Below are 25,213 nucleotides of genomic sequence, written 5' to 3'. Positions count from 1 at the left end.
ATTTGATTCCAACCAGGGCTGGGCTTCCTGATTTTAGGTTAAACACTCAGACTATATGTCTGTGATGCTTCTCAAACTTCTAGTGCCTACTTTCTTTTCATTTCTGTTGTTAGCACCTGGATTTAGACTCTAATCATTAAATATAAAAATTATTGAAATATTTTCTGACACTAAAAATATTTATACTTTTAAAAAACAGAATTAAAAACTGCCACTCCCTTTGTTATGCACCTGTCTTCCCTTGTATGTTGTGGTTTTGGTAGCTGACTATTTTGCCTATTTCTAGGCTTGGCTCTGATGGTATTTATTATTGCTTAATTGTTTATGTGTTTTGCTGTTGTCTTTCATTCCTTTTAAGATCTCTTTGTGCTCCTAGTCTACCTTCTGTCACTATGTGCCATTCTGTTTTGTGCACTACTGCCAGTCTAGCCTTTCTGAAGTACCTGTTTTATTATGTTACATGCATGATAAAGAACTTAATTTTGTTACTTGATGCTTTTCTAGGACCTTATTTTAACATCTTTAGATCGTACTGCTCCCCTCTATAACTCTGCTCCAGCCAATCTTTGTTCACTTACTTCAAATACCTGACAAGAACTTTTACCTCCATGGATTTGCTCTATTTCCTGTTCCCATTTCCCCACTCAAATGAGAGAATCACAGAATTTAAGACTGGAAAGGACTTTTGATCATCTGGTCCAGCCTTCTAAATTGGCAATCGTAGTAGTAGAGTAAGAACAAAAACCTAGGATCTCCATAGACTTCAGACACAGGGTTCTGCCATGTCTCTGCATCATCCTTCAAGACTCAGATTACATTTTATCTTCATGAATTCTTTGTGGCTTTTGAAAATCTTATTCTTTTCAGAACTTTTATATTTGTCATTTTTATGATGTCATTTGGCATGTGATAGATCAATAGTTTTGAATTCTGTGGCATGAATTACTAAGTAATACTAACAATTTATTCCTTTTATGTAAAGAACAAAGGGGAAACTTATCACAATCCAAAAATGAAACGAAGCTATGTTATCTGAAAAATATTTTTAGGTAATTAAAACTTTTATGAAAATCCTTCTTTTGCATCAAGAAGAACTTCAGATAAGAGAGAGATAGGCAATACTGTTCAGTCTAATTTGACTTTGTACCTTTATTCTAACAAGATAGCTTTAAATAACTCAGGTTTTTCTTTTTCTTTTTTACTGAGGCAATTGGGGTTAAGTAACTTGCCCAGAGTCACAGCTAGGATATATTGATTGTCTGAGGCTGGATTTGAACTCAAGTCCTCCTGACTTCAAGGCTGCCACTCTATCTGCTGCACCATCTAGCTCTCCCAATAATTCAGCTTTGTAAACATCCTTTAGTTTACCAGCTCACATATTTTTCATTTATTTATTAAAAATTATAACTTACTAAGATTATACAACTTAGACACATTTTCTTGTAATAAATAGATTCATATTAAAAACAAATGAGGGGAGATAAGATTAAAAGAGATATATGCCTGAGCTATTTTCACTAGTTTCAGTAAAAAGGAAGTTGACTTTAATATATGACCGACAAACTTCTCAATTTTACTTTTTCTCCTTCATTACCAGAAAAAAAGCTGATGAGTGGAAAATAAAACAAGCATGAAACAACTCCCAAGATAAAATTGTAAGCTATGAATGATACAGACATAGTTTAGCATCCTACTGGAATATTCATCAGCTTATTTTTATAATATTTTTTCAAACCATCATCCTCCCTTAGAAGATTAGATGTAATACCTGTCTACATTTTAGTTTTTTATACAAGGTATTCACAATTTTTAGTAGTGTTCTTTTATGTATTTGATGAATTCAGAAATTAAGAGGTCTGAGTTTTTCATAAGTATTATTAATCCACATTCAAATGGATAGAAAGTAATTATAGTAACAGCATTTTGATTATGAAGAACAAAATTTGTACATGTACTCGTGTGTTTCTTTGTCAGGGAAACATTGAATTGAAATCTTATCCCAGAAGTCTTATCATCAATGATGCTAATGCTTCATCTAGTTTCATTCCTTCTATAGTTAAATACTGTTAGGATCTAGGATACTTTGTTTTTGACAGGTCTAAATGACTGTCTTTGAAGCCAACTTTAATCCTTGGTCACTGAAGCACTGGCAATTTAATTAACTTAGGCACTAATTTTGTTTATCCCTAACAACACACTTACAGCCCAGTGGAGTTCCATTGGGGAAACCTTATTTCTCTATACTAAGCTTTCCTATGCTGGAATAGCAGCATCTGCCCTAGGTCAGGAAGTCTTTCAGGGAGTGATCCAAGATTCTATGCTTGGTTTTCCTTATTTTTATTTTTATTTTTTTCTTTACAAGATCACATAGCTATATGCATGTGTTACAGTCAAAATAAATTAAACTGAGGCACAGATTTTTGAACATCATTAATTTATTAGTAAAGTGAGAATTTGTCAATACACCTCACCTTCCTCAGCAAAGCTAAGAGGGTGACAGCTCTCTTAAATAATTTTTGGGAGTTCAGAACAAAGAACAGAATTTTGTAAGTAAGGAACAAGTTATATTGGCTCAACATCATGCATAACTAAATCATTATGAATAGCTACAGAGCTGAGGCATGGGGAGCAATATGATTGGTTGAAAATTGGGAATGAAGGGCTAGCAATAATCCCTCCCCCCCCCCCCCCCTCTGTGTAACTAAGAAATATTCCTTGTTTAAAACAACATGCAAGGTTAGAGATAGTGGACTACTTTTTGGCTCATAGCAAAGCAGAGTATAACTTAGTGGTGTTAAGATACTAGACCAGACTCCCTGGTGTCTACCCATATTCCTTAAAGATAAGATTTCCTTGAGGCAAAAATAGATTAGTGATTATTTGGGGAACTGGATTTCTAAATGTGCATTTCAGACCAGCTAATTCTGAATTAAATTCAGAGTCAAAGAACCATAATTTAGGAAGTAACAAGACAATATCTATTAACTGAAAATAGGATCAACTTTAAAAATTGATCATAGAATCAATCTGATCATTTCACAAGTCAGAAATAGGACCTAGAGAGTTTAACTTTATCAGTGAATTGGATAAAGGCACACCCAACATGCTCATCAAATCTTCAGATAGCATTAAATTGTGAGAGATGATTGTCACCTTGGATATTGGTCAAGATCTAGAAAGATTTTGCCAGGCTAAAGTGTCATACTAGACCTAATTAGATAAAATGGGGATAAATGTCAAAATCTTACTGTTGTAAATAAAATTAATTTTATCAATATAGGATGGAGAGAGCATGGTTAGATATCAGTTTGTCTGAAAAAACCTGGGGGTCTTAATGGGCTACAATCTCAATTTGGGTCAGCCATATGATATGGCAACCAAAAAAGCCTAATTCAATCTTGGATTACATTAGGAAAGGTGTAACTTTTAGAATAAGAAAGAGAAGAATCCCTCTGTACTCTGCTCTGTTCTCATCTCATAGTATAATCTTCACCCTAATTTAAGGACTTTGATAATCTAGAAATCATCCAGGGAGGGAAATCAGAATGATGAAGGGCTTTGAGACTGTGTCTTATGAGGATGGATCAAAGAAACTATATATTTAGTCTAGAGAATATTCAAGTGGAACATGTTAGTTGTCTTCAGACATTTGAAGGATAGTCATATGAAAAGGGGATTTGACTTATTGGAAGCCATCAATTACTAGTAATTCAATTAAACAAATATCAACTGGGTGTCTGTTATATACTACGTATTATATTAAGTGCAAGGGATTTAAAGATAAAAAGGAGATTCAGAAGATTACATTCTACTGGAGTAATAAAAACCTGTACACAGATGTATAAATACAAGATAATTGATGAGAAGAATACCACTTACAATTAGGTGGATGAGGAAAGGCTACTAATTTCAAACACATTCTTTGTGACTATCATTCACCTCCTTCTCCTGATTTGTAATTCATTCTGTCTCTCTATTACCTGGTCCAGATTCTTGTTGCCGGCATTTATAGGCCATTTCTACTCCTTAAGAAGTTCAATATAAAGATCACAGGTCTCTCTCTCTCTCTCTCTCTCTCTCTCTCTCTCTCTCTCTCTCTCTCTCTCTCTCTCTCTCTCTCTCTCTTTCTTTTCATTTAATATGTTTATAATTATACATTTTTTTGACAGTATATATGCATGAGTAATTTTTTTATAACATTATCCCTTGTATTCATTTTTCCAGATTTTCCCCTCCCTCCCCTAGATGACAGACAATCCCATACATTTTACATGTGTTACAGTATAACCTAGATATAATATATGTGTGTAAATCCAATTTTCTTGTTGCACGTTAAATATTGGATTAGACAGACAATAGTGCTAATATTTTACATTCAATTCCCAGTGTTCCTTCTCTGGGTGTAGTTGTTTCTGTCCATCATGATCACAGGTCTCTTAATCCCAAGCACTGTCTATCCTTCACTTTGGGAATTTCAATATATACTGGTGGTCTCTTCGAATACCTTGATTTTCCAGTTTATAAGTTTCTGATCTCTTCTGAGCTATAATTTCACTTGACTTAATCCACTCATGGGGATGGATCTTATCCCTTGCCATAATCATGAAGCAATAAATGTACTCAATTTATTACTGTGCCCCTATTGAAACTATTGAATTTAAAATGTCTTTTGCCTTTTTATTATAGATTCTATTCTTAGAGAGCTAGATTCTATTTATCTGCTCAGGCTCCTTAAATATTCCTACCAGATGCTAAGGTTGTAGTAGCCAAGATGTCCCTCATCTCTGTATGCTTCTATTAGGTTAAACCAACAAATGGAGGAGAAATGCAGGCTTGCCAACCATGATCTCCTTTTATTTTCTATAATTCTGTCTTGTAGACCTGAACAGCTAAGAAAATGACACATCATGCACTATATCAAATCATTGTTTCTTCTTATGTTTATCTTCTCTGGACTCAGAAAAGTCTGGGTTTAGGATCAAGTGACATAATCTAATCGGGGCCTACGCATATTCTATTAACAAATCTGTGAGGACAGATTGGAGAAGGGAAAGATGAGAAGGACTGAACTAACATGGAGTCTACATAAGCAGAGAGAAGGGGACATTTTCTTTAGAGGGTAGCTATGACAACGCATGGCAACTGATGGGATAGGGAATGTGGAAGAATAAAGATTAGAATAGGGTGCTAAGACTGTAAACTTTGAAGCTTTGAAGAATGGTCATGCCCTTAAAAAAGGAATGGGTTTATGGGCAAAAATACATTTTCTTTTGTATACGTTGAGTTTGAGATGCCATTGGGACATTCAGGTAGAGAGTCTTTTGAGATTATTTTGGATTTTAATAGGTAGAGTTTCCATTTATTGATAAAGGATTAAATTGTTTATTTAAAAAAAAAACAAACTCTTCCTTATTTGGGGTTTTCATTTTTCTCTCCTTTTTTCCTCTACTTTATTTGTTGGAGTATTTATGTTGTTATTCAATCATTTTAGTTGTGTCTGATTTTTTTGTGACCCCATTTGGGGCTTTTTTAGTAGATTTACTAGAATGCTTTTCTGTTTCCTTCTCCAGCTCATTTTATAAATGAAGAAACTGAGGCAAATAGGGCTAAGTGACTTGCCCAGGTTCACATGCCTAGTCTATATAGCCCATCTATTGGGTAATAACTGAAAAAAATTGTGGTATATGATTATAATGGAATCTTATTCTATAAAAAATGATGAACAGAATGCTATCTGAAAAACCTGTAGTCTTCCATGAACTCAAGCAAAATGAAATGTACTGTGTACAAAGTAATAGCAATATTCTAGGATGATCAGCTGTGAATGACTTTGCTATTCTCAGCAATATAATCCAAGACTATTCGGAAAAATGCTATCCATATTCAGAGAAAGAACTGATTGTGTCTGAATATAGATTGAAGCGTACTTTTTTTTTCTTGAGGAATTTTTTTTTTTTGGTGGGGAGAAATCTATGTTTTCTTTTGTAACATGACTTTAATGGGGAAAAAGCATTTTATTGACTGAATGATATATTATAGCCCTCTACTTGGGTGTGTTATATTCCTTTCAACTTTTTGGTATGAATAGAATAGTCTATGAATATTTTTGTATAGTAAGGTTTTATTTTTCCTTTTTATTTTTTATATAGTTCTAATAGTGGCACAGCAAGGTCAGAAATTTGATCTGTTTTGCCACTTTTTGAATATTGCCATATTATTCTCCATAATATTTGTACCAATCTGTATTTCCAGTATCAGGCTATTAAAATATGTTTCCATGTTACTTACTAACAAGATCTCAAGACTATTCTAAGATCTGTTTTAGGGGGCAGCTAAGTGGCACAGTTAATAGGGCACCAGCCCTGAAGTCAGGAGGACCTGAGTTCAAATATGGCCTCAAACACTTACCAATTCCTAGCTGTGTGACCACAGGCAAGTCACTTAATCCCAGTTACCTCAGGAAAAAAATGAAAAAATATCTATTCTAAGAACTGATAAAAGATATTACTTACAAGGAGCTTACAAAAATTGAACTATTATTATTAAATCAACTAAATTTTTGTTTCATAGTTATATTGCGTAATGAGATCTTTGGTGAACAAAAGGGTTATTCTAGCTGGGGTTATTGTGCATATAAATTAAATAAGGTGACACTAGATACTGCCTTGTCATGCTTCCTTTCCAATCTTAAACCAATTAATTGTTTTGTGTTTGGTTCTAATTGTTGCTTCTTAGGCTACATATAGGTTCCTCAGGAGACAAGTAAGATGATCTGATACTTCCATCTCTTTGAGGTCTTGCCACATTTTGTTGTGATATATCAAAGGCTTTAGTGTAGTTGAAGAAGGAGAAATAGATGTTTTTCTGGTACTCTTGCTTTCTCCATAATCCAGCAAATGCTGGCAATTTGGTTTTTAGTTCTCCTCCTTCTTCAAAAACCTAGTTGTTCTGATAATTCTTGGTTCACATATTACTGAAATCTATGAAATCTGTCTTGCTGAATCTTACACACAATCTTTTTGGTATGTGAAATGAGCAATTGTCTATCACTATGAATGTTCTTTGGCACTGCCCTTCTTTAGGATTGGGATATAAACTGATCTTTTCTAATCCATTGGCCATAATTGTGTTTTTCAAATTTGCTGACATATTGAATGCAGCACTTTAATAACATCACCTTTTATGATTTTATATAGCTCAGGTAGAATTCTGACACTTCCTCCATCCTTACTGTTATTAAGACCCACTTGATTTCCTTCTCCAGGATGTCTGGTTCTAGAGCAGTAATCACAACAACTTGGTTCTTGGATTATCAATGATATTAAGGCTTTTCTTATATAGATTCTTGCCACCTCTTAAAATTTTTTCTGCTTTTGTAAATTCCTACAATTTTTATCTTGTATCATGTCCATTTCTGCGTGAAACTTTCCTTTGACATCTCTAATTTACTTAAGAGATCTTTTACCTTTCCTATTTTTTTTTCTATTTTTTTTTTTTTTTTTTTTGCATTGCTCTTTTAAGAAAACCTTGTCTCTCCTTTAGAATTCTGCATTCAGTTGGGTATATGTTTTCTGCTTACCTTTTGCTTTCCATCTTTTCTCAACTATTTGCAAAACCTCAGGAAGCCATTTTGCTTTCTTGCTCTTTTTTTGTTGCTGCCTCTGTACAATATCATAGTTCTTTATAGTTCTTAGTTCTTCAGGCACTTTATTTACCACACTGAATCCCTCATTTATCACTTCTACTTCATATTTTTAAGGGATGTTATTTAATATACATCTATACAGTCTAATAATTTTTTCTCCTTTCTTCAATTTAAGTATGAATTTTGCAATAAAAATTCATGATCTAAGCCACGGTTAGATTCAGGTCTTGTTTTAACTGACTGTAGACTTTTACTACCTTTAAAGCATATAATTAGTCTGATTTCTGTATTGATTATCTAGTGATGTCCATGTATAAAGTTACTTTTTGGATTGGTGAAAAAGAGTGCTGTGACTAGTGAGTTATTTTGATAGAACTCTGTCATTCTCTGTACTCCAAGAGCAAACTTGTCTATTTTTTCTAATTATCTTTTGATTTCCTACTGAGGCATTCCAATCTCCTAGGATGAATGTGACATCTTTTTTTGGCATTATTCTAGAAGATATTGTATGTTTTCATAGAATTGATAACCTTTGGTCCCTTTAGTCTGCAATGATCTGGCCTAAGCATTAAATAAATAGATCAGTTTAGGGAGTATTTTCATCTTAATTATATTCGCTCGGCCTATCCAAGAGCACTTAATATTTTTCCAATTATTTAAATCTGACTTTCTTTTTGTGGACAGTGTTTTGTAATTTTGCTCATATAATTCCTGACTTTCCTTTGGTAGATAGATTCCCAAATATTTTATACTATCAACAGTTATTTTGAATGGAATTTCTCTTTGTATCTCTGGCTGTTGGATTTTGTTGGTAATGTATAAAAATGCTGAGGATTTACATGGATTTATTTTGTGTCCTGCAACTTTGCTAAAGTTGTAAATTATTTCTAATAGCTTTTTAGTAGAATCTCTGGGGTTCTCTAAGTATACCATCATATCATATGCAAAGAATGATAGTTTGGTTTCCTCATTACCTACTCTAATTCCTTTAATCTCCTTCTCAACTCTTATTGTCAAAGCTAGCATTTCTAATATAATATTGAATAGTAATGATGATAGTGGGCAACCTTGTTGCTCTCCTAATCTTACTGGGAATGGTTCCAGTTTATCCCTATTGCATATGATGCTTACTGACGGTTTTAAATATATGCTCCTGACTATTTTAAGGAAAAGTCTATTTATTCCTATACTCTGAAGTGTTTTTAATAGGAATGGATGTTGGGTTTTATCAAATGCTTTTTCTGCATCTATTGAGATGATCATATGATTTTTTGTTAATTTGGTTATTGATATAGTCAATTATGCTAATAGTTTTCCTAATATTGAACCAGTTCTGCATTCCTGGTATAAATTCTACTTGGTCATGGTGTATTATCTTGGGGATGACTTTCTGTAATCTTTTTGCTAATATTTTATTTAAGATATTTTTATCAATATTCATTAGGGAAATCTATAATTTCCTTTCTCAGTTTTTAACCTACCTGGTTTAGGTATCAGTACCATGTCTGTGTTGTAAAAGGAGCTTGGTGTAGGACTCTTTCAATCTCTATTTTTTCAAATAGTTTATATAGCATTGGAGTTAATTGTTCTTTAAATGTTTGGTAAAATTCACATGTAAATCCATCTGGTCCTTTTTTTCTTAGGGAGTTGATTAATAGCTTGTTCTATTTCTTTTTCTAAAATGGAACTGTTTAACCAATTTACTTCTTCCTCTGTTAATCTGGGCAAGCTATATTTTTGAAGGTATTCTTCCATTTCATTTAAGTTACTGAATCTATTTGCATATAGTTGGGCAAAGTAACTCCTAATTATTGCTCTAATTTCCTCTTCATTAGTGGTGAGTCCTCCCTTTTCATTTTTAAGACTAACAATTTGCTTTTCCTCTTTCTTTTTTTAAATCAGATTTACTAAAGGTTTATCTATTTTGTTGGTTTTTTCATAGGACCAACTCTTAGTTTTATCAGTTAATTCAATAGGTTTTGTTAGTTTCAATTTTATTAATCTCTCCTTTTATTTTTAGAATTGCAAGTAAGGCTCTAGAGATATAAAATTTCCTCTTATTACCACTTTGGCTGCATCCCACACATTTTGATATGATATCTCATTATTGTCATTTTCTTGGGTGAAGTTATTAATTATGTCTATGATTTGCTGTTTCACCCAATCATTCTTTAGTATGAGATTATTTAGTTTTCAATTATTTTTTGGTCTATTTCCCCTAACTTTTTATTGAATGTAATTTTCATTGCATCATGATCTGAAAAAGATGCATTTACTATTTCTGCCTTTCTGCATTTGAATTTGAGGTTTTTATATCCTAATATATGGTCAATTTTTGTATAGGTTCCATGAACTGCTGAGAAGAAAGTGTATTCCTTTCTGTCTCCATTTAGTTTTCTCCAAAGATCTATCCTATTTAACTTTTCTAGTATTCTTTTTACCTCTTTGACTTCTTCATTTATTTTATAGTTTGATTTATCTAATTCTGAGAGTGCAAAGTTGAGATCTCCCACTATTATAGTTTTGCAGCCCATGTCTTCTTACAGCTCTCTTAATTTCTCTTTTAAGAATTTAGATGCCACACCACTTGGTGCGTATATGTTTAATATTGATATTGCTTCATTATTTATGCTACCCTTTAGCAAGATCTAGTGTCCTTCCTTATCTCTTTTAATTAGATCAATTTTTGCTTTTGCTTGATCTGAGGTCAGGATGGATATCCCTGCTAATATTTTTCTCTTTAAGCCAATTCTTATGAGAGTAAGATACACACTATATTCATCCCCCTCCCTTCTTTCTTTCAGATATAATAAGTTTTCTTTGCCTCTTCGTGAGATGTAGTACCCCCACTTTACCCTTTTTCTGGTAAAATTCTTTTCCACCTCTAGTTTCTAGAACAAATTATACATGTTCTTTATATATCTTTATAACAGAAATATAGTTCCCAAGATTTCTTTTTACCTTTTTATGTTTCTCTTGAGGTCCTATATTTGGAGATCATACTTTTTGTTTAATTCTGTTTTTTTCATCAGAAATAGATGAAATTCACCTATTTTATTGAATGTTCATTTTCTTCCTGGGGGGAAAAATGCTTATTCTTGGCTGTATACCAAGTTCCTTTGCTTTTTGGAATATCATATTCCAGGCCCTTTGATCTTTTAATGTTGACACTGCTAGATCCTGAGTAATCCGTGGCTCCTCTGTATTTGAATTTTTTTTTTTTCTAGCAGCTTGTAATATTTTTTCCTTGGTTTGATAGTTCTGTAATTTAGCCACAATATTTCTTGCAGTTTTTATTTTAGGGTCCCTTTCAGTAGGTGATCGATGGATTCTTTCAATGTCTATTTTACCCTCTGTTTCTATAACATCTGGGCAGTTCTCTTTGATAATTTCCTGGAAAATAGTGTCCAGGCTCTTTTTTTCATCATATTTTTCAGGAAGTCTAATAATTCTCAGATTATCTCTCCTAGATCTATTTTCCAAGTCTGTTGTTTTCCCAAGAAGGTATTTGATAATTTTCCATTGTTTCATTTTTTTGGTTTTGCTTGACTGATTTTTGGTGTCTCTTTGAGTCATTCAATTCCATTTGTTCAGTTCTGATTTTTAATGAATTATTTTCTTCACTCTTTTTTAAATATCTTTTTCTAATTGTTCAGTTGAGTTTTTAAGTGAGTTGTTTTGTTCTATGGAATTTTTTTCCATTTCACCAATTTTATTTTTTAGAGAGCTATTTTCTTTTTCCATTTCACTACTTCTGTTTTTGAAGGATTTGATTTCTTTATCCATTCTATCTTTAAATGAGTGGGATGACTTATCCAGACTCTTTTGCCAAGCTTCCCTTTACTTTTCCCATTTTTCTTTTAGCTCTCTTGTGAGAGCCTTTTTAATTTCTTCTATGAAAGTTTTGTGTGCTGAGGAGCAGATCATATCCCCCTTTGAGGATTCATCTGGAGACAGTCTATTTTTAGTCTCCTCAGGGTTTAAAGTCTGCTCTGTATCCACATACAAGCTATCTGTTGTTAGAGACCACTTTAACTTTTTGCTCATTTTGTCAAAGAAGAATCAAAGAACACAAACTAACAAAAAAACAAAAAACAAATGGTCTGCTTTTTTTTTTTGGAGGGGGACATATAGTATTACCAGGCTTCCTCTATAGACTGCAGGGGGCAGCAGCAAGACACTAGCAGCTCAGCAATGCTGTGCTGCATCTGCGCTCTGAGACTCTTGAGAGCCTGCTGAGTCACTCCGGGTAGGGGTGGCCAGGTGTGGAGGGACCCTAGCTTTTGGGGGTTATAGTCTTTACTCCCTGTGTTTATACTCCTCTGCTGGTCTACTGGCTTGCTGCCAGGGCAAAGTAGCCACACTGTGGTAAAGTTCTCCCCCCAGAAACAGCTGAGATCACACCCCACCCCCTTCAGGTCTGCTCAGGGTGAGCTGCCTGCTATACTTTCACTACCTGTTGTGTTCTTGCTGCCTGCCTACAGTCTGCACCTGATCTAACCATCCCTGCCCTCAAGCAAAAACAGACCTTTCCTGGCGAATTTTGAGGATATCTTCTGTTGATAATCATTTGTGGGTTTTTTTTCGGTCAAGCCCTAATTCCGAGGCCTTGTCATGAAATAAAGTATTCTGAGAGCAAGAAGGAGCTTAGATAGATGTTGTGTGTCCTCTCCGCCATATTGGCCAGAAGTCATGAGGATCAATTCTGATGGATGTGGTTCTCTTCAACAATGAGATGATTCAAACTAGTTCCAATTGTTCAGTGATGAAGAGAGCCATCTATACCCAGAGAGAGAACTATGGGAACTGAGTGTGGTTCATAACATAGCATTTTCACTCTTTTTGTTGTTGCTTGTGTGCATTTTATTTTGCATATGCAAAAAATATATGTATGCATACATTAGATTTAACATATATTTTTAAAATGTGTAACATATATTGGACTACTTGCCATCTAGGGGAGAGCATGGGGGAAGGGAAGGAAAATTGGAACACAAGGTTTTACAAGGGCTAATGTTGAAGAATTGTCCACGCATATATTTTGAAAAATAAAAAGCTTTAATTAAAAAAAAAAAAGAGTATAAGGCTGAAAGTCTAGAAAAGAGTGTCTAAAAGTTCACTTTCTGGACTGACAATGATTATATGAATTAGTCAGCTATTTTCTTATATTTAAATGTTCATTGATATTCAAAATATTGATGTTTAATCTTTCCATTTCTTTTTTGATCACATCTAATATTCTTTGGTTCATAGATGTTATGTTAGAAGTTTCTATGCAATTTTGATCTTTACAGTTTGAATTTCCTTTTATTACTAAATACATTCATCTATTGCTAGATTCCTTTAGCTTTGGTCCAGCTACTTCATTAGTCTTAGAGCTACTTATAGTTGTTCTCTGTTCTTCCCTAGTAGTATATCAGACACCTTCCAACCTGAAGTGCTTATTTTCTGATATCATCTCTTTTATCATTTCAATACTGTCCTGGGTGGTAGGTTATGTTCAGAGAAGACTTAGTATTGCTGGTATGAGGGCTGCTTTTCCTCTTTGGGGGCCTGTGGCTCCAAGAAGCCATAGCATGTGCAGTGACCACATCCCAGTTCACTATTTAGGCAGATGAGTTAAACTAGGTTGAGGGTAACCCAGGAGTCTCAGACCCTTTGATGTGTCAGTGGGGTGTCTATTCCAAGCATGTGAAAACTTCCCTTGGCAAAATGGGTAGATTTAAAACAATTAATTCCATTGGTCATAAAGTCAGTTGAAGCAGGTGCTGTGGAATGCTTAGAACTTGGTTATTTGAAGGTGTCATCCACTGCATCCTGAGCCCTCACAAAGTGTCTTGGCTCTGTCCTGCCACTAGACTGGGACAACTTTGGAAGAGAGAGTAAGGCAGATGACTTTGTGTTACTCTACCTCATTTAAATCCATTTTATGAATGAATCAAAAGATATCACTCACACCATGTCACCATTTTTACCCATCTCAAAGTCCTGAGGCAATAGACAATTGATGAAGCAGCAGTTGCAGAAAAACTGGGAGCTGCACACAGATGGTCCAGGCTGTAGAATCATCTTCTCACTGGAAGCAGCAGTGGGATTTGGCAGGCCCCTGGTATCTGAGCAACATTCTAGGGACCAAACTATTCACTTTCTGGTGTGAGAAAGAGGCTAGAAATGATGCTCTAAAAACTGTCTACTTTACCCAACCCTAACCTGTTTACTATAGGTGGGAAATGTCATCTTGTGGTTTAAACAAAAAAATAAGTACAAAAATTTTTGCAAACATGATTCTATTCACCATCTACATATGGAATGTGTATACATCAGACAACATAAAATTCAGTAGACTTGAAAGATAAATAGCTCTTGTTGCAAGAGAACTCAGAACTTGCAAAAAGCAGCCCTGAGAGAAACAAGGCTGACAAAGGCCAACTTGCTAAAATCAAAGCAGGATGCATGTTTTTCTGGGGTGGCTTCAGTGAAGCTGGTATAAATTTTGCAGACTTAATCCACTAAACAAGCCTATATGCCTTCCAAAGGTAGTGAATGACTGGCAAGTGAATGGCAAGATGATTGCTACTAGCAGGAAAATACCATACCACCATCATCATGTCTGTGCTTTCACCATGATAAACCCTGACGCGGTCAAAGAAAACTGTTACTAAGAACTGGAGACTCTCATCATCATTGTGCCAAAAGTGACAAGCTTACACTTCTGGGTGACTTTAATGCTAGAGTTGGCTCAGACTAACAGATATGCACAGAGGAATGGGGGGGATGGAGTTGGAAACATCAACAGCAATGGTTACTTACTACTGAAGACTTGTGCATCTTTTGAAGTCATTACAAGCATTGTCTTCTGTGTATCTACATGCAAAACTCTGTGGATACACCCCTGCAGCAAACATTGACATACAGTAGACCATATCATTGTAAAGAGAAAAAACAGACAGGATGGGAGAGTGTTGAAGACAATGTGTGGTGCAGAGTGCTGTTCTGATTATAGATTTATCTTCTCTAAGCTAAATATTTACATACAACAAAAGCGCTGGCCTCAAGGCAAGATAACTACCACTGCACTTAGTGTCAACAAGTTAGAATGTTTTTTTGGTTTTTTTTTTTTTGTTTGTTTGTTTGTTTGTTTTTTTCTGAGAGAGAACAATTCCTTGTTAACTTGGAGAAGAAATTGTGCCAAAACATAATTGGCAACAAGCTGAAAAGGAATGGGAGCTTTCAGAGATGTAGAGTATAACATTGTACTTACTCATTTCTGACCACTGACTACTGATCACAAGAACACTTGTGAATGTCAAAACTGATTTGATGAAAATGTTGGGGAAATTTAGAAACCATTAAATGAAAAGTGAGAACTCTGCAGTATACACCAATGAGATAGATCATTTATCTTTATAGAATTAACTAGTATTTAACTCCATCAAAAGTAAAGTACAAGCAAAGCTTAGAGAGATGCAGCATCCTTGGCTTAGTAAAAAAGCAGGAAATTCAGTTTAGTATTGATAGTAGCATTGATAGTAAAAAGTGCTTTTATCATGTTCATCATGGGCCAAAGATGTATGGTACATCTCAACTACTCAGTGCTCATGGAGACACTTTGATTAGTGACAACAAACAACATGCTTCTACAGAAAGAGGCTAAATACTTCTAGTGATCTCAACAGATCATCATTAATCAGTATTGAAGCCCATTGAACATTTGCGCCTCTAGCTAAAATGGCTTGAATGCCTTTTGGCTTCTCTCTTATGGGAAAGCACTTGGTGCTGACTCTATTCCAGCTGACATTTACAAGAAGGCAGGTCCATTGTTCATACAAAAGACTAAAACTTTCTGGGTCATATGGCAAGAGGAAGTGATCCCTTAGGAATTCTAGGTCACTTCCATTTTTTATCTCTGTAAAGATAAAGGAAATAGATTGTCCTGTGATAGTCGTGGAGTGGAGCCGGGGTGTTTCTCTTAGTCTTTGATGGCAAGATTCTTGCCAAAGTCCTCCTTAATTGATTAATCCTTTATTTGAAAGATGGTTAACCACCTGAGAGCCAATGTAGCATCAGAAAGAACCAAGGAATGGGGACTTTTTTTCAAACAACTCCAGGAGAAATACCAGGAGCACAGCAAAGATCTGGACACAACATAGGTTGATATGATTAAGGCTTTTTTGATCCAGTCAGTTATAAGGGTTGTGGAAAATTATGTCAAAATTTGGGTTCAGTTTTATGATGACATGCTTGTCTGAGTTTTGGATAATGCTCTTGCATTCACTAGTACAGTGAAGCAAAGTTGGGTGCTTGCTCCCATGCTTTTAAGCATGATGTTTTCAGCAATGTTTTCAGCTGCTGGCAGCTACTACTGCACGATGGTAAATTATTTAACTTGAAAAGGCTTTCAGAGATTTGGCTTGTAAGCTAGGACCAACATAGAGAAAGAGTTGGTGCGTGAATTTTTGTTTTGGAAATATAACAAAGAATGGACTGATTCTCTGCTGCTTGTGTTAATTTTGGCCTGAGAATTAACATCAAGAAAACAGAATTTCTCTAGCAGTAAGCACAATATCAGCCATATGTGGAAACTTCGTTTACAGCAAATGGAATTTAAATACTGTAGATAAGTTCATTTATTTTCCAGGACTGTATACATTGATAATGTGATTGATGCATGCATTACTAGAACTAACCCTGTGTTTTAAAGGCTCTATAGTGGGAGAGAAGAGGTATTAGACTGACTACCCAACTGAAGGTCCTTATCCTTATCTTAGGAAGATTCTGAAGATCATCATATCTTCCTAAAATAATTCAAATAGCTAGAAACTGGAAGATGAATGGATGTCCATCAGTTGGAGAATGGTTGGGTAAATTGTGGTATATGAAAGTTATGGAATATTATTGCTCAGTAAGAAATGACCAGCAGGAGGAATACAGAGAGGGTTGGAGAGACTTAAATCAACTGATGCTGAGTGAAATGAGCAGAACCAGAAGATCACTGTATACTTCAACAACGATACTGTATGAGGATGTATTCTGATGGAAGTGGAAATCTTCAACATAAAGAAGATCCAACTCACTTCCAGTTGATCAATGATGGACAGAGGTAGATACACCCAGAGAAGAAACACTGGGAGGGGAATGTAAATTGTTAGCACTAATATCTGTCTGCCCAGGTTGCATGTACCTTCGGATTCTAATGTTTATTGTGCAACAAGAAAATGATGTTCACACACATGTATTGTACTTAGACTATATTGTAACACATGTAAAATGTATGGTATTGCCTGTCGTCGGGGGGAGGGAATAAGGGAGGGGGGGTAATTTGGAAAAATGAATACAAGGGATAATATTATAAAATATATATATATATATATATATAATAAAAAAAATTTAAAAAAAAATAAAAAAATAAAAAATAAAGTGGCAGGAAGGGAAGGCCTGAGAACCTCCTTTCCACCCTTTAAGCCATGTGGCCTTGAGTAAAAAAAACAAAAAAAAAAAAAAAAAAAAAAAAAAAAAAAAAAAATAATTCAAATAGAAGAAATTCAGTTTCCTGGCATGGCACTGGTATACTGTCCAGATTTCACAGGTATACAACAATGAGGTCAACACAATGGCTCTGTTGATCTTCAGTTGGGTAGTTCAGAAAGATTATTGTCTAATTTCTTGCACCAACTCTTTCTCTATGTTGGTCCTAGCTTACAAGCCAAATCTCTTAAAGCCTTTTCAAGTTAAATAATTTTCGTGCAGTAGCTGCCAGCAGCTGACAACATTGCTGAAAACATCATGCTTAAAAGCATGATTAATTGTTTGTTCATATAGATTATTGGTATCCAATAAAGAGCACTCTGAGCTCCTAGTGGTTTGATCACACTGACTTAACTCCAGCAGAGTGATATTATTTGGTCCTCGTCAAGAGCAAGGGTCGACAACTGACTGTTCATGGGTTTTCTTGGCAAAGATACTGCAGTGGTCTGCCATGTCCTTCTCCTGTGGGTCACCTTATGTACTCTCCACTATGATCTGTCCTTCTTGAGTAACTTTGTATAGCAGAGCCCAGTTTCATTAAGCTAGGGAAACCCCTGTGCTACAAAGCAGTGAGGGGGTAGGGGGAGGAGAGAGAAGGGACATTGTGAATTTGTCCATTGGCTTTTCCTTCCCTAGTATACAAACAGGATTCTTTCCACTGAGTAGACATCTCATACAAGATTCTTCTGTGGATTCAGAAAGATCTGCTTTTTCTTTGCTTATTTGACCTTCTGCATTCTCTAGGGCAAGTGAGCTATTGTGCAAAAATTACTTTTGTCCAAGTTTTTCCATCTTCTAAAAAAGGGTGGCGGGGTCTACCCAAATACTCCAGTTACGGATATTACAATAAGGGAGAAAATTTTTATAAATTCTACTATTCTTAAGTTCTTTTTCTGAAAAATTTCACTTTTTAAAAATCTTAGTAAATATTATTTTACCACATTAATTTTGTTTATTTAATTATGTTTTATGTATCCTTTTGGAGAACATATCCTACCATTCTTATTTGAGGAGTGGTCTTTGCTCCAAATGACAATCTGTTAAATGGATTCTAAGTTTATTTAACATAAGTTTCATTTAATTAACATATTTTATTTTTCCAGTTACATCTCAAAATTTTTTAATAATTTGTTTTGAAAACTTTTTTAAGTTCCAGATTTCTCCCTTGCTCCTTCTTCATCTAACTAGCAACTTTGAAAACAATATACATAGCAAGTAATTAGTAAGTGATCTGTGATGCTTAGTTAGTTTTTTGAATTGCACATACTTTATAGGACAAAAATTTTCCTTTATAACTTTATAAAAATATATCAAAGACATTGCAAGACTAATACAGCATAATAGGGCAATTCATCTCAAATAATATTATTTGAGGTTCTTTCCAGCCTCAGAGTTCTAACTATGATCTTATTATTCTCAGCATGGAAACTAAATTTTTGATATTGAGTAGCATTAGGGAATATCCTGCTAGGTTATACTTATTTGTATTTCCTTATTACAAAATTAAAAACAGCATTGTATTTAAGTATTGCACAATGTTCATATTTTGATAGCATCCCTTTATAGTTAGAACATTTCTCTGATTATTCCAATGGATCTCTTGATCTCTTCCACTTTAGAAATGATACTTAAAGATTTAGTCTATCACACAATCTGGTATTTATTTTTATAGCATATTCTTTTATTTTGTAATTTGTATAATTACATGTATGTTGTCTCCAGTGCTTCCTATTACATCTAGGAATGTCTTTCAAGGTTTAGTTCAGGGATTTTCTCCTAAGGGAAGTTTATCTTTAACTTCTGAATTGGTGTTCTGTTCCTTCTTTATTAGGTTGAGAATTTCAAAGGAATTAATGAAAAAAAAAAGTCATATGAAGGTGGTCTAGGTATACCTGATCTAAAGCAGCAGTCACCAAAACCATTTGGTATTGGCTAAGAAATAGACCAGTCGATCAGTGGAACAGATTAGGTACAAAGGACAAAAAAGGATATAACTATAGCAATCTAGTGTTTGACAAACCCAAAGATAAAAATTCATTATTTGGGATAAAAATTCATTATTTGAAAAAAACAGCTTAGTTTATAGATTTCTTAGAGTTTGTTTTTCTTGTTTTGCTTCACAGTGTTAGGTACATAGAATGAATAAATATTTGATTAATTGATTTGATTACATGATAAATATTTGATTAATATTTGATTACATGATTTGCCAAGGCCAAAAACAAAAGATGCAATAGACAATTTAAAAAAATAGTCCCCAAAAAGTCCTATAGCTTTCCAACCATAACGATATAGGAATGATACGTGAAAGAAAACAAATAAGGAAAGGTTTTTGATCCCATTTTGTTAAAAGCATTTAAGGTTACAAAATTGGCAATTAATAAATAAATAAATTATGCATGTGTGTCTGTGTGTGTGGGTGCATGTGTGTGTATACACATTTAAACATACATATATAAAGATATTAAGGGGAATTAACATTAGGTTGTCATGAAACGTAAGCTTTTATTTTAAATGTTTTATATCCTAGATAGATTTAAGAAATGTGCTTTTAAAATGCTTCTAATTGTTTCTATTTATGTCACTCTTTAAAAACAGATTTCAAAAATTGAAAATGTCAGTCATTTGTGTGACCTAAGAGTTTTAAACCTTGCCAGAAACTTTTTAAATGATGTTGATGATCTTAATGGCCTGACTTCCCTGACTGAACTTAATCTGAGACATAATCAAATCACTTCTGTGGTAAGTACCTTGTTTTCTTTTCACCTGTCAATTGTGGGCTAAGTCATAGGAATGAAAAAACAATACATTTTTGTTAACTGAAAAAAATAAAGAAAAAAAAATTTTAATAAATGAGCTGACTTTATTAATAAAATGATTAAATTAGCCAGAAACTATGCCTCTCTAATCTTTTTATTTTTATTTATTTGACAGTACATATGCATGAGTAATTTTTTAAAATAACATTATCCCTTGTATTCATTTTTCCAAATTTTCCCCTCCCTCCCTCTACTCCCTCCCCTAGATGACAGGCAATCCCATACATTTTACATGTGTTACAGTATAACCTAGATACAATATATGTGTGTAAATCCAATTTTCTTGTTGCACGTTAAGAATTGGATTCTGAAGGTATAAGTAACCTGGGTAGAAAGACAGTAATGCTAACAGTTTACATTCAATTCCCAGTGTTCCTTCTCTGGGTGTAGTTGTTTCTGTCCATCATTGATCAACTGGAAGTGAGTTGGATCTTCTTTATGTTGAAGATATTCCATCAGAATATATTTTCATATAGTATTGTTGAAATGTATAGTGTTCTTCTGGTTCTGCTCATTTCACTCAGCATCAGTTTATGTAAGTCTCTCCAAGCCTCTCTGTATTCCTCCTGCTGGTCATTTCTTACAGAGCAATAATATTCCATAACATTCATATACCATAATTTACCCAACCATTCTCCAATTGATGGACATCCATTCATTTTCCAGTTTCTAGCCACTACAAAAAGAGCTGCCACAAACATTTTGGCACATACAGGTCCCTTTCCCTTCCTCAGTATTTCTTTGGGATATAAACCCAGTAGTAGCACTGCTGGATCAATGGGTATGCACAGTTTGATAACTTTTTGGGCATAGTTCCAAATTGCTCCCCAAAATGGCCGGATTCTTTCACAACTCCACCAACAATGCATTAGTGTCCCAGTTTTCCCACATCCCTTCCAACATTCATCATTATTTGTTCCTGTCATCTTAGCCAATCTGACAGGTGTGTAGTGGTATCTCAGAGTGGTCTTAATTTGCATTTCTCTGATCAGTAGTGATTTGGAACACTCTTTCATATGAGTGGATGTAGTTTCAATTTCATCATCTGAGAATTGTCTGTTCATATCCTTTTACCATTTATCAATTGGAGAATGGTTTGATTTCTTATAAATTAGTGTCTGTTTTCTATTTTTTTGGAAATGAGGCTTTTATCAGAACCTTTAACTGTAAAAATATTTTCCCAATTTGTTACTAACCTTCTAATCTTATTTGCATTAGTTTTGTTTGTACAAAAGCTTTTTAATTTGTTGTAATCAAAATCTTCTATTTTGTGATCAATAATGATCTCTAGTTCTCCTCTGGTCATAAATTCCTTCCTCCTCCACAGGTCTGAGAGGTAGACTATCCTCTGTTCCTCTAATCTATTTATGGTCTCATTCTTTATGCCTAAATCATGGACCCATTTTGATCTTATCTTGGTATTTGGTGTTAAGTGTGGTTCCATATCTAATTTCTGCCATACTAATTTCCAGTTTTCCCAACAGTTTTTTCAAATAATGAATTTTTATCCCAAATGTTGGTATCTTTGGGTTTGTCAAACACTAGATTGCTATAGTTTTACCCTTTTTTGTCCTTTGTACCTAATCTGTTCCACTGATCGACTGGTCTGTTTCTTAGCCAATACCAAATGGTTTTGGTGACTGCTGCTTTAGATCAGGTATACCTAGACCACCTTCATCTGACTTTTTTTCCCATTAATTCCTTTGAAATTCTCGACCTAATAAAGAAAATTTAAAAAGGAAAATGATCTATGATTATTTTATGTAAATCAAGATTGATCATCTAGACTTTTCTAAATTAGATTATGGAGATAATTTATTGATTTAAAAATATTTTGATTTGCATCTTATAGTATAGTTAGAGAACTAGCCTTAATGTTAGAGACAACTAGCTTCATATCCTTCCTGTAACATGGGCTGTTTTTGTGAGTCTGGGCAAATGTCTCAGAGCCTTTCAGGCAAAGAGAACATACCTGCTCCATCAATGGAAAAAGATCTTCACTGGAAGTTTCCTGAACCAATGAAATTGATTCTAGATTCTAGCTCTACTATTAACTTAATAACAATTATATTTTTCAAAGAAGATAAATAAAAAATTAGAGTAACAAACAATAGTAAAAATGTAATCAATCATTGATTTAGCAGATGTTAATATTAGGTCCTTTCCTGTTTTTAATTGGGAAAAAGGAGTCTTATATTGTATTTCTGAATAAGGATACAATTGGGACCAGAGAATTACCAAAAAGCTAAAAAGTTACAGAAAGCACAGAACACAGACACAGAAAACAAACTTTCCTGGCTTTACAGGTTTGCTAAGGGTCAGACTTTTTTTATTGTCAGTTGTTGATGGGCAAATAGAAATTTTATAACAAGATATTTTTATCCTAGCTGTTCATGGAGTTTTTAGCAGGAATATTTAAAGCTGATAATACAAAGAAGCATTGTTTTATATGTGTGTGTATGTGTGTGTGTGTGTGTGTGTATACACAGACACACATTTATATTTATTTATCCATACACATGTTGTATATATTATATATTACACACACATATACATATGTACTATATATTGTATATATTCATATAAATATGCAGACAATACATAAATATATATGTATATGTGTATGACCTATCTATTTTAGCATGACTAGTTTTATACAAAGGAATTTTGTTGCTAGAGGATTCATTAGTAGCATTGAGGTATCATTGTACTTTTACAAAAGTTGCCCATGATGTTCCTTAAATGTAATTAACTTTAAATGATTTTTTTAATAGCTTTTAATTTTCAAGATATTTGAAACACTTTGTGCTGCAAATTTTTCTATCTCCCTTTTTCCCACCCCACTCCTAGATAGCAAATAATGCAATATATGTTAAACATGTGCAGTTATTTTATGCATTTCTTCATAATTAACATGTTAACAAGAGTCCCAGTTAATAAATGATTAAACCATAACCGGTGCCATGAGCAATCTATTCTGGATGTAAAAGGAAAAATACTGGAACAGATGGTGACTTATTCTCAGTTCTAGAAAATCTTGATACAGGTTTTCACTTCATAGGACCTCCGAGAGAGTTTCAGAACCTGTCTGAAGTCATTAATCTATTCTGGGATCTTGGAGTGAAATTAAGCTTCCTAACCTTCAAAATTTTTCTTCTTAGGGTATCTCCAATTTGAAATTGACATGGTGTAGGATTAAATCTCTAGGAAAACCATCTTCATCTTACTCCATTCCAAAAATGACATGAAGGCAAGCTAGTTTTTCAAGGTTGGGGAATTATAAGGATCTTTTTGGTGCTAGCATTTCCTGCATTTGGTTCATGCTTGTTAAAGTGTGACATATTCAATAGATTATTTGTAGAATTAGACTTTTTGAGTATTATTCCTAATCATTGCTATTTTCTTTGATGTATTTTTCTATCATCAAACTCTAGATGTTTTGGGGATACAAATAAATTTAGGCCTATCTATAATCTTTGCCTACAAAGATGTCAGACAGGAACATGTAAAGTTTAAATAATAGTAGGAGAGGTAAAGCACATATGTTTCTCATGCAGACTATGTTTCCATATTTGCTTGTCTGAATGTGACTATAGAGAGATATAAATATCTCTAGAATGTAATTTTCCACCTTTCTCCAAGGGAGACAAATCACAATTCTTAGAGAGGGAACATTGGGTTAGAATTTAATCTCTATCATCCTAAATATTGTTAGGCTAGGGAAAATACTTATTTTGGTCGCCAATAAGCATTTATTAACCATCTCTTAAGTGCCAGGTATATTAGATGCCAACTTCTGGGGATATAAAGAAGCATCTCCAGATTTCTGGAGATGTAAAAAAATTAGTTCCTGCTATGCTCTTGGTCACTATTCCTTGAGGGGAAAGTCATGCCCTAAGCTATATGTAAATGCTTGGTTCTCTTCCTAAAATATCAATTTTATAGTGACTATCACATAGATAATAAATCTGTTTATCTAAGCCAGTAGAAAATAGAAATATTGTTGATAAGAATGTTGATAAGAATATACCAGATAATATACAAAATGAAAGAGCTCCCCATTGGGTGGAAAAATATCTCAGCACAACCACAAGATGGAGAATCCTTACCTAAAGGGAAAATCCCTGAAGTTTATAGAGTAAAAAGCTGGGAACCAGGTACATTATCAAGATGCTGGCTTCTCTGAATGTTGGTTTCTTTCCAAACTCTTTCTCTCCTTTTAGGAAAGAAACCTTGAACTATTTGTCTCTTTTTGAAGCTGAAAGCCAGAAAAACTTGGATCTTTCTGGTTCTAAGCTTTTGTCTTCTATGCTTTTCATGTAGACCCAGAGCATCATTCTACACCAAGGAGGAGAATCTTATGCAATTGGACTTGAACTTCAAATTATATGGCACACAATATTTTAGTATAAGAAATATCACAAAGCATTACATAACAAATTGTCAAATGTAAGTCATATATAATAAGCATTATAATCATTCACATGGAGAGATAACTAGCCTGGGAATGCATGATATCTTTAAAGATGTATAAAACTTGGATAGGCAGGGTTAAGGAAAGATTTCCTTTCCTCTTTCTTTTTTTACCATTAAATTTCTTGAATGAATAATCTACATTATCTCCATTTTCTCATTAGCTCCACTTACTCCTTAACGCCACTTCTTTCTAAGGAGACAATTCTTTTTAAGATTAATGGCTTCAAAATCACAATTTTTAAAATATTTTGTTTTAGCTTTATTTTTAAAAATAGCTTTTTACTTTCAAAATACATGCAAAGATAGTTTTCAACATTCACCCTTGCAAAACCTTGTTCCAAAATTTTCTCCATCCCTTTCCCTATCCCCCTTCCTAGACAGCAAGTAATTAATATATGTTAAACATGTGCAGTTCCTCTATACATATATTTCTACATTTATGCTTCATGAGAAAAATAAAATCAAAAAGGAAAAAAAATGAGAAAGGAATAAAAAAAGCAAGCAAACAATTATGAAAAAAGATGAAAGTAATATGTTGTTCCACATTCAGTGGCCACAGTCCTCTCTCTGGGTGCAGGTGGCTCTTTCTATCACAAGATCATTGGAATTGGCCTGAATCTGTTGAAAAGAGCCATGTTCATCAGAATTGATCATCACATAATCTTGTTGTTGACATGTACAATGTTCTGTTGGTTCTACTCACTTCAGTTAGCCTCAGTTAATGCAAGTCTCTCCAGATTTTTCTGAG

General features: G+C 34.0%; 1 protein-coding gene across 4 annotated transcripts in view; it reads left to right on the top strand.

Annotated features, from left to right (window-relative positions):
* LRRC49 (leucine rich repeat containing 49) overlaps nucleotides 1–25,213 on the top strand; it is a 201,012-nt gene that overhangs the window by 24,604 nt on the left and 151,195 nt on the right. For all 4 annotated transcript variants that reach the window (XM_074294661.1, XM_074294659.1, XM_074294660.1 and 1 more), the window contains one exon: nucleotides 19,769–19,912. In XM_074294661.1, coding sequence (XP_074150762.1) covers nucleotides 19,769–19,912 — 144 coding nt within the window. The remainder of the gene's footprint in view (nucleotides 1–19,768; nucleotides 19,913–25,213) is intronic.

This window comes from Sminthopsis crassicaudata, chromosome 2 (assembly GCF_048593235.1).
Source record: "Sminthopsis crassicaudata isolate SCR6 chromosome 2, ASM4859323v1, whole genome shotgun sequence".
Classification (NCBI taxonomy): Eukaryota; Metazoa; Chordata; class Mammalia; order Dasyuromorphia; family Dasyuridae; genus Sminthopsis; species Sminthopsis crassicaudata.
The sequence above is the reverse complement of the archived record's forward strand: the minus strand, read 5'-3'. Positions and strand labels throughout refer to the sequence as shown.